General features: G+C 40.3%; 1 protein-coding gene across 1 annotated transcript in view; it reads right to left on the bottom strand.

Annotated features, from left to right (window-relative positions):
- The window catches only part of RAPH1 (Ras association (RalGDS/AF-6) and pleckstrin homology domains 1), a 52,524-nt gene extending 46,161 nt beyond the window's left edge, over nt 1-6,363 (bottom strand). The window contains exons 1-2 of the mRNA XM_009332147.1: nt 6,244-6,363; nt 2,642-2,747 (exon numbers count right to left, since the gene is read on the bottom strand). Coding sequence (XP_009330422.1) covers nt 2,642-2,747; nt 6,244-6,363 — 226 coding nt within the window. The remainder of the gene's footprint in view (nt 1-2,641; nt 2,748-6,243) is intronic.
- Between the last annotated feature and the right edge of the window lie 4,660 nt (nt 6,364-11,023).

The following is an 11,023-nucleotide window of genomic DNA, read 5'->3' as shown; positions in this document are numbered from 1 at the left end:
TTTCCAGCCACTCTTCCCCAAGCCTGTAGCGCTGCATGGGGTTGTTGTGGCCAAAGTGCAGGACCCGGCACTTGGCCTTGTTGAATCTCATACAGTTGGCCTGGGCCCATCGATCCAGCCTGTCCAGGTCCCTCTGCAGAGCCTTCCTACCCTCGAGCAGATCAACACTGCCGCCCAACTTGGTGTCGTCTGCAAACTTACTGAGGGTGCACTCGATCCCCTCATCCAGATCATTGATAAAGATATTAAACAGAACTGGCCCCAATACTGAGCCCTGGGGAACACCGCTCGTGACCGGCCGCCAACTGGATTGAACTCCATTTACCACAACTCTCTGGGCCCGGCCGTCCAGCCAGTTTTTGACCCAGCGCAGAGTACACCTGTCTAAGCCGTGAGCCGCCAGCTTCTCTAGGAGAATGCTGTGGGAGACGGTGTCAAAGGCCTTACTGAAGTCCAGGTAGACCACATCCACAGCCTTTCCCTTGTCCACTAGGCGGGTCACCTGGTCATAGAAGGAGATCAGGTTGGTCAAGCAGGACCTGCCTTCCATAAACCCGTGCTGGCTGGGCCTGATGCCCTGGTTGTCCCGCACCTGCCTTGTGAGCGCCCTCAAGATGATCCGCTCCATGATCTTCCCCGGCACTGAGGTCAGGCTAACAGGCCTGTAGTTCCCCGGATCCTCCTTCCGGCCCTTCTTGTAGATGGGCGTCACATTGGCCAGCCTCCAGTCGTCCGGGACCTCCCCCGTTAACCAGGACTGCTGATAAATGATGGAGAGTGGCTTAGTGAGCTCCTCCGCCAGCTCTCTCAGCACTCTCGGGTGGATCCCATCCGGCCCCATAGACTTGTGAGTATCCAGATGACGTAGCAGGTCGTTGACCGCTTCCTCTTGGATTATGGGGGGTTCATCCTGCTCGCCGTCCCTGTTTTCCAGCTCAGGGCGCCGAGTACCCTGAGGGTAACTAGTCTGATTGCTAAAGACTGAGGCAAAGAAGGCATTAAGTACCTCAGCCTTTTCCTCATCCTCGGTGACAATGTTCCCCCCCGCATCCAATAAAGGATGGAGATTCTCCCTGGCTCTCTTCTTGTCATTAATGTATTTGTAAAAACTTTTTTTGTTGTCTCTAACGACAGCGGCCAGGTTGCGTTCTAGCTGGGCTTTTGCCTTTCTCATTTCCTCTCTGCACGACCTAACGAGATCCCTGTACTCTTCTTGAGTCATCTGCCCCTTCTTCCACAAGCGATAAACTCTCCTTTTTTTCCCTGAGTCCCAGCAAAAGCTCCCCATTCAGCCAGGCCGGTCGTCTTCCCCGCCTGTTCTTCTTGCGGCGTACAGGGACAGCCTGCTTCTGCGCCTTTAAGACTTCCTTCTTGAAGATCGTCCAGCCTTCCTGGACCCCTTTGCCCTTCAGGATGGTCTTCCAAGGGACTCTCTCAACCAGCGTCCTGAACAGGACAAAGTCCACCCTCCGGAAGTCCATGGTTGCAGTTTTGCTGCCTCCCCTCCTTACTTCACCGAGAATTGAGAATTCTACCATTTCATGGTCGCTAAGCCCAAGACGGCCTCCGACCACCACATCTCCCACCAGTCCTTCTCTGTTTGTAAACAGCAGGTCGAGCGAGGCACCTCCCCTGGTAGGCTCATTTACCAGCTGTGTCAGGAAGTTGTCTTCCACACACTCCAGGAACCTCCTAGACTGCTTCCTCTCTGCCGTGTTGTATTTCCAGCAGATGTCCAGGAAGTTGAAGTCCCCCACGAGAACAAGGGCCAGCGATCGAGAGACCTCTGCCAGCTGCTTGTAGAACGCTTGTCTGTGCAACTCTTCACTTTGTGTTATCAAATTTAACAGTTAGGGTAAGGGAGCAAAGGAAGCTCTGTTTTATTTTCCCATCTGTATCACAAAATCTCTGCTCGCTGCTAAGCAGAAATTTATTTGCACTACTACTCTTGACTGGTCTAGGAGCGATTAAAAAAAACAAACCTATTTAGGTTAAATACATTTGCTGACAGAAGAAATCTATGAATGTTCAGATTACATATGAAAAGTTTAAACTGCTGTCCTGTGAACAGAATCTAAAAATATATTTGTATAGTATCATGCCTCAACTTTTCAAAAAAAGTGTAGATGTTTTGCTAAGCATTTTCTGCTAAAGCAACGCAAGGTATGTGACACTGCTTTAAAAAACCCACAAAATACTACACACATACTCAAGCCTTTAAATTAAAGCTTCCTGTATTATAACCAGGGGAAGCTATTTTAAGACAAGGAAAAACATGATTTTTGTTTAACTTGAAAGCATTCTGTAGCTATATTCCTACATCCTGTCCCATGAAGCAAGATGCTCTTTCTTCCCGTTTAATGGATACACATCAATTCATTCTTTCATGAGACCAGATCCCAGAATGTGTATTTCTGTTCAAACACTAGACTACAATTCTCAGATAGTAGGTGCTGTAAAAGATACTGCTTTAGGATACCCAAAATTCTGTGCCATCAGAAAGCAATGCCTTCAGCAAACACGTTCTCACTTCAGCTAGAAGTGTATTTCAATGCTCTTATATTTCACAATGTTCTTATTTATAGCTAGAACAGGTTTTTTTCCTAAACTAATATTTGAGGGGGTTAATAATTTAACAAACCATTCAAATTGTACATGGAGAAGCGATATGAGAAGTTGGCAAGATTGGTTTCCTGACGGAGAGGTGATCTCTTCACTGGTGCCACAGGCTTGTCTGTATCCAAACTCTGAAAAAGACAAGAAAAAGGGCAGAATAAAGTTTGACAAGGAACTGGACAAGCAAGTCTTCAAGATGAATGAAAGTTAATTTTCTCTAAGACAAATTTTTCAAAAACTCCTGGCATATTAAAAAAAAAAAAAAAAAATCTCTTTTTCAGGCTTTAGACTGAAAACATACATCACCATACAACAGAGATTTAGCTTCAGATATTCAATGGAGAAAAGATGTCAAACATGTGTTTTGTTTTGTTTTTTTTTTTAGAATCAAAAGGGTGGAAGCATATTCCAAATGCATTTTTAAGTAGTGTTACATACTAGCTCATTTTGAAACACAGACAGCTGGTTTACCTGTAACAACCTCTCTGCAGCGCATTGCACAAGTATCTAAACACATTCAAATGCATCATTAGCTCTAAGAAATGCATCATTAGCTTATGAGCATAATCACGGCATAAGTACACAAAAGCATTCAGTGAAGAATTCTAAATTGGATTATAAAATTTTAAATTGGCTAAATTCAGACTTTTTTCTAAATAAGCCTTTCCTGTGAAAAATGTTAATTGTGAAAGCAAACCCCAGCCAGTTTATGTAGGATAAATTTTTTTAGAAAAACTAATATAGGTTAAAAAAAAAAAGACAAGACATCTTTCTACCCAATACATTTAATTGTTATGTTATAAAGGCTAATATAGGCATAATATTATAATAAATACCAGCATTTTTGTAAGTAGCAAGTAGTAGGGCACTATGATCCAGCTGGTGACCCAAGATGTGCATGACAGGGTCCGGAGCTGCTGCCCTTGGAGTGACAAGTGTTACATGGGGAACCTACCTCTTGCTGTTGCTGAGGCTCGACAGGCCTGCAGATGGTTTGAATTTAAGCAATGCTTGTACTGATAATGTTTTCCTGAAGATATGCTTGTCTGAAAGAAAAGCAAGCTTCTAGCTCTAACAGAACAAAGTTTTTTATTTCCATTTTCTACATCTTTACTCAAGCCTTTGTTAAAAAAATCAAATGCACTATTTTTTCCCCCTAATATTTATTTTTGCTGAAGTCCCTTCTCTCCTCAGTTTGGCTTGAACTTAAAAAAAAAAAATCACTTTATTAGGAAGTCAATCATCACTTAATGAGAAGCCACTGATGCAGCCTTGTCTTCCATCAGGTGGAAAAAACCTCATCCCTAGTACCTCTGATGGAGCTAACATATTGTCCCACACAGAACAGTTGAAAAAACCCAATAATAATAAATAATAATAATAATCTATCTGTAACCCTAGAGGCAGCAGTGAAACTGAAGACAGAAGAGGCAAGTTAGGGTTCATTCCTTCATACCCATAGACTGCCACAAAAGATTACCTGTAAAGCAAATATATCCTGGTTAAAAGCATCTAAAATGTGTTTTACTGAATTTAATAATAATTAAGTTATTTCACATCCTTGGAAACACATGTGATATGCTCTCACTGTTATCAGAGCACATTCTCCATAACACATTATGATGCTAAACTAGCAGTTTGGAGAACTGCTGAAAAGTGCAACAGCACCAAAAGCTTAGTTCTGAATGATCATGAGAAGCAAGGTAAGATTTCCTTCATTTAACCTGCACCACAGAGCAGGATAACTAGAGCAGGATAAATGTTAATGCACTCTGCATCAGTGCCAAACACTGCTCACACGTGCTGCAAATTTTGTGCTACAGTTTATAATACTTTTATTAGACCAACAGTTAAAGAGGGCAAAGTGAATTCAAATGATCTCATGGGCATCTTAACAACTATAAATCTTTTAAAAAGCACTTCCATCTGGGAAGGAATCTGGGTCTGACTTTCAATGCCCCCAAAATAAAACATTTAGGAAATCTAAAAAAGAAGTTAAAGTTCAAGGAACTCGGGGACAAAAAAAACCTTTCCTCCTACTGCTCTTAAAGTCCAGCTGATAAATAGCAACAAATGCTGAGACTACAGGAGAATGCACTTTGGAGCTCATTAGCTCTAATCACCCCCCGTTATTGGTACTTCATTGGGACAGCTGCATCAAGACACAATCACTTTCCAAACAAACAGAGACACAACTAACTGCTTTAACTTTTTTATACAAAACCATATGAGGTCATTCAAAGTTTTTGGGGAAATGTTATTTCTCAGTAGTCACAAAAGACAGAAGGGCAACTGTCAGGCTATGTTGCAGACTGTATTGTACAGCAACATGAAAGTGAGAAACAAATAATGTGGGTCCTGCCCTTAACTATCTGTTAGTAGGTTTTAAGAATTTTGCATGGATCAGCACACAAATTGAGACATCACCATGAAGTCTGTATGTCAACAGTGTAGCTATAAGCCCCGAGTAAAGTATGCTTATATTTCTAGGCTGCTCATACCTGAAAAAAAAAAAAGGGACAGAGAACAAAAGGCCTAAGACCAATTACGCATTGTGTTCCTCTGAAGATTCTCACTCCAGGTAATTTAACAGAGCCCATGCCTTCAAAACTACTCCCACTTACCATTAAAAATCCTTCAGAGGAAGTTAAAAGAAAAACAAGATTTACGATATACAGATTTCTTTCACACTGTCTTCCATTCATCTCAAAAGGCAGGATTCTTTATTGCCCTGCATGCACAAGTTCAGAAAAAAAAAAATTGTTTTCCCCTAAATTTAGATCTTGGAGGCAGGGATTTAACCAGAAGATAACAGAGATGAGCCTGAATTTGAAATGCTGTCATATGATTAGCTCAATTTTCCTTCAGTCTTTGGGTAAGATGAAGATGAGAAAAGCTGCCTCTTCTCTAGCTTACTGAAAATTGAGGTATCATGCCTTTGCTTAAGTCTACATGACAAAGAGGGAGAAGATAAAATACATTATTCAGGAGGGCCAGCTCACATGGCTAAAAAAACCACAGCAGGCAGTCACAGAGAAATGGCCTATCATCCCAGGAGTCTGGCATACCATGCAAAACACAAGATCTGCTCGTGAAGAAAAGGAAAAGCACTAGAAAGAAAGAAGTGCCAAAAGAAGATGTCCTATCAGCTGCCTCTCTGATGCAGGAAGAGTAATCTGAGTCCTCTAGGGTATATCAGGGCACCCTACCATGTCATCAGTGGCAACATTCACAATTTCTTGTTCCTTATTGCTGTTCAGGTGCAACAAATAAATGCTGTCATAGCTGGACAATGTCCAGCCGTATGTTTGGAGATACAGCCTACCTCTAGCCAGCTAAAGACAGTGTTTCTCTATATACCTGAGGACAAAATACCAATTCCATAGTTGTCATAAGGAATCACACCCTTTGGGAAAGGTCAAACTAGCAGGTTGTGAAAAAAATGAATTTAACAACTTTAAGATGGGGAAAACAAGCCAATTTAGAAACCTTTAAAGAGTACTGAGCTGGTCACATGCTACAGTCTACCTTGCTGCAAGTGGCAGTTCTAAGTAGTTGGCATCCAACTGAAAAGAAACATGTAATACTTAAAGAATTATTCTGTGAGATGATTGAAACCTCCCTAACCTGTGTGAGTTTGTCCAGTTCCCCCAGCCAGGCCCCAAACATCTTGTCCAGGTCCTGATCTTCCTTATCACTATCTTCTTCCGCACCATGGTCAAGTTCTTCATCTGATAATTGCTCCATCTGAAAAAAATAAAAGTTTGATACTCAAATTATATCTGTGTCTAAGAAAACTGGTGTCAGCTACTAAATTTCTGAAAAAGTGTTCTGAAGTCAAAGCACGTGTCTGTCCATAAGCTTTATAAAAATTGCACACATTCACAGTTTATTATCCTGCTCACAAGTAAAGAGTCAGCGTGAAAGCTGCAACAGATAATTACAAAGCCATTCTTACAGCTCACTTTTGTCAGAACCATGCAGAAAAAGATGAAGAACAGAGTCCACAATATTTAGTACACCATCATAAATTATTTCATGCTAGCCTTGCATGTGCGTTCATTGCCAGCTATTGTTGGCAAAGTCTATTGACTTTACATTACAAAAATTCAACTCTTGTCCAAGGAATTCAGCTGACCACAGTTAAGCAACACCATTCAACCCACAGGAAGTGCAGTCTGACTGCACTGCAAATAGCTGACTCTACACATCTGTAAACAGAAATGCTTAAACAGGCCACAGAGAATGCCAGCAATACATCCCATGAGACAGTTTAAATCTTGGACACTGTCCAGATCACTTCAGTGATACTGCACAATTTTTACCCAACAAAGAAACTCCTCCCTGGAAGCAAAGAGTCACCATTATAGCTATCAGACCCTCCTTCATTCAACAAATTTGAGTGACCAAGATAAAGACTTAACGTTCTCCAAAGATTATGTTATGACCTCAAAGGCAATTAATTTTTTGTTAAATAAGCCTCTATTCTCTTCCCCAAACATGTTTTCCAAGCCCCTTATATGGAGTGAAGGGACACATGCCTTCCTGGGTACATCCACACTGTTAAACCCAGGATCTGATTCAGAATGAAAATTTACATACTTGGGGGGAAAACAACATAGGCAACAATTTGGGAGTGATCAGGCACTACAAAAGAGTAAATCCTAGAGATGTGCTACAGAATGTCCAGAGAGACATGCAAACAGATCGCCACCAAGAGCTACACAAAAAATTCATGGTGTGCTGTACAGCTTGATTTGGTCAAGTCATGGGCTACATCATGATTTGCTACATAGCTTTCTAGCACCAGTTTACATTTCATAGATTTAAAAGCAAACTTTCTAAATGCTAGTCTTGATGTCAGGAAAAGACACATCTTGGTCTGAAAGACATCATGGTGTTGCAGAGTTAAACTGATGAGAGTCGTCATGAAAGATGATAAAGGTGATCTCAAAGAAATACTGTTCAATCCGTTTTTTACCTTATATAACAGTAGTTCATGCAAAAAACCTCCATGATTTAAAAATAGCCCTTCCTTCTATTTATATATTGCTTATATTTCGCTTTACCTTGATAAAATAATCAAGGAACAGAAGACTTCAGAAGTGATCTACAATTCTGAGGTCAGCAGAAGCCAATGCCTCCCACAGATGCAAGATACTGCCTAAAGCCACTTCAGTCTCCTACTAAGATTTTACTTTTGTGGGACAGCACAACGCAGCTGCTTACCTTAAAAGGGGCAATAATATTAAAGCTAACCTGGCATGGCATACTGCACCGAGCAACCACTGAACAGATTAAATTCACCATCTGAATCTCATTTCATCCAACACTTGTTTTGAGTCCTGTAGAGTACTTCTACCACTCCAGGGAAGGGAAGGAAGCTCTTCCTAAAATCTAAAAATGATGCTGAAATCCAAAAAATGCCAATATGCTTATGTAATAGAGCTGCATCCTTCCACCAAGACCGCACCAGGTTTTTATGTTCTAGAAGTCAGGCATGCCTCCCCCTGCAAGATTCCTCTCCATGATGTCACCTGAAAGCCCTCCCACATACAGAAATGGAGACAGCAGGGTAGCAGCCACTCATACTCTGCCTGAACTTCTGCAAAACAAACAGAAGCTGGATTCCACTTTCATGCCCCTTCAAAGCTTTGCTTTACTGCTCCTTAGGCTTTTACATGGACCAGAAATACTGTAAATTCAAGACAAAACACATTATATTTAAGATGACATGGCCAAACTGCTGCAACACTGTTCGCATTCGACAACACAGCATTTCTCAATGTCTACATACACTTAAAAGTAAAGAATTTTTATTTGAAGGCTAAGGGAAGCTATTAAAAGCGTGCCTTAGGAAATGTGACTATGAACTGGCAAATCAAATCAAACAGACAGAGCTCGGTATTTACAGATACTTTACACTGCTAGCCTTTCCCTCTTTGAGCTGTTTTTGCCACTTACTCTACAGTTAGATGGGATTTGTTTTGCAGTGCATTCGTTCTATGGCACTGTCCATAACTCATCCTTTCATTAAGAGAGGAGCTTGTTCTTTTTACTAATATTTCTGAGGATCTAAGCTGTGTAAAGAAACCAGCATTCTCAATTTCCCATAAACTGTTGCTTTAGCTATTTTAACTTGGCATCAGAGACACTGCTTTAGTTCCAGTTACTCCGAAGACAGAATTAGCAGCCTAAAGAAAACTTTTACAAGTAAAGTACTGTTGTGTCAGCAAGTCTGGCACTAAACCCTGTAGTATTTGCCAGCTCCTTGTAGTCCCCACCCAAGCTTCCTAACATCAGCTGCATTTCCTATGAGCCTGTCAACGTTTGCTTGCAAAAGGCACACAGAGGATAGTGTCTCACTTAAGAAACAGCTAATATTAACTTGCTAGTTCTGTAAAAGGGATCTCTCTTAGCACAAGCTCCGCTACTGGAAGGAGATATCCCAAAGGACATTAATTAAAGGATTAATTCAATAAATTAAGGCAGAGACAAAATGCTCAGATAACAGTATCTGAACTTTTTGACATAAGAACTCAAAGCAGTAACAACTCAAAAAGAGTGCACATTCCAATTAAAAAGCTTGAAATTTTCATTTTTACGGCCATTTTCTTTCTCACTGTTCTTGATCACAGCAAACGTGCACCATACTTTAGCAAGTCATGACCTAACTGGGAGTTGTCGTACCTTTCTAAGGATATGACATTTTTATTTATAACAAGAAAGAAATGTCATAAGTTTAACAGGGAGGGAGGGGGGGCGCGCTGGGGTTTTTTGTGTGTGTTTTGTTGTTTGGGTTTTTTTTAAGGAGTCATTTAGAACTAAATTAGATCTAAGAAATGGAAAAGGAATAACTGTTCTAGGGTGACACCATAAAGCAAGCCACTTACATTCCTAAAGCATTTGCAGGGTAGCAGAGTTTAAGTAGCTGTTGCTTCTGCTTAGCTCATACCAGGTGAAATGCCAAAGTAATTTTAGGATTCAAGTTATTTCTCAACACTTCACCTTCTATTCTGTTCAAGTTTATGTCACAATAGAACTTAATGAAAATGAGAAGCATCATTCTGGGATACCGAGATAAAATAAGGCACCAACATGGTATAGTCTTCCATATGCAAGTAAGGCTTCCTGCACTAAAGTGTGGTCTATGTACTATTTCATTATCTACTATGGACTGCATCAGTCAACTTTATCTGTTTGAAATGCTGTTTAAACAGGCAGACCCATAATCGCTGTAAGTCAACCATCTAGTTTCCAAAACAGTTCATTCAGTTTGTTCACCTTTAAATGCATGAAGCGCAGTATTCTAATATCATTTAATGAAAAGTTACTGAGGCTTTCCTTAGAAGTCACCAGTTGCAGCATTTAATCACAACCTACTATTTGAACTACACTGTAAGGAGAAAAACTTACCATTAATTTAGAAAAAAAGAAACATTTACTCTTTCAAGCTGATTCTTACGCAAGCCATTGTAGCTTTCAGTATGCCAGGACAAGCATGAGATGATGTGGTATCAAAACACATGAGGAAAGATGAAAAGCCCAAGAACAATGCTTCAAATATACTATTTTGACATTTTCAAGAAAAGACACCATCACAGAATTCTAAAACTAACAAATTGCTGTCATCAGAAATCAACAGCTGATCTTTGGGACAGAGGTAAGTTATAATCAAAAGTGTCTTTCACTGAGACCCCATTCTGCAGACTTGCACTTTGAGATGGTAGTTCCTACCTTAAATCAACCCAGTTCAAGATAATAGGAAATGTTATTATATTAACAATATTTCCTTATAATGAAAACACTCTGCACTGAAAAAAGTAGTTGTAAAAGAATCAGACTGCAGGATTTGTCTACACCACACTTAATTAATGATGGAAAGATTATCAGAGAAACAAAAATAGAATTTTGAGTCCAGCTGGAAACGCCAATGTGCTTAAAGGGTCAGCAACAAGAATGTGTTTATTCACTATAATTTCAGAAGCACTGTAATAAGCATTTTGAACTAGAGATGCTTAAATACGTTCAAAGGCAACTGACAGCATAAAACCCCAAAATGAAAACAAACCATCTTTCTTTCAGGCAACTGATGTTTTCATCCCCAACCTTTCTTATTATTTAAACATAAGCTTGTACAAGCTCATGCTTGTTACTGAACTAAGGATTTTCTTCCTAAAAACAACTGCGGAATTTGTTACAAATCTATTATAGTGATGCAGTAGACAATACACAAACATTCAAAACACCATCTGAACAAGTAACTGGATTTCTGCATTTTAAAATCTAGCCTCAGGAACCAAGAGGAACTATACAACATACTCTGGTTTGGAAAACATACTCTGTTTGGAGCTGGTTTGGAAATCGGAGTTATTCTTCCATTTGTGATCATCCATATGCCAGTATC

This window comes from Pygoscelis adeliae, unplaced genomic scaffold, assembly GCF_000699105.1.
Source record: "Pygoscelis adeliae isolate BGI_AS28 unplaced genomic scaffold, ASM69910v1 Scaffold160, whole genome shotgun sequence".
NCBI classification, from domain to species: Eukaryota; Metazoa; Chordata; class Aves; order Sphenisciformes; family Spheniscidae; genus Pygoscelis; species Pygoscelis adeliae.
Note: the sequence above shows the minus strand (reverse complement) of the source record. Positions and strands in the feature narration are given on the sequence as shown.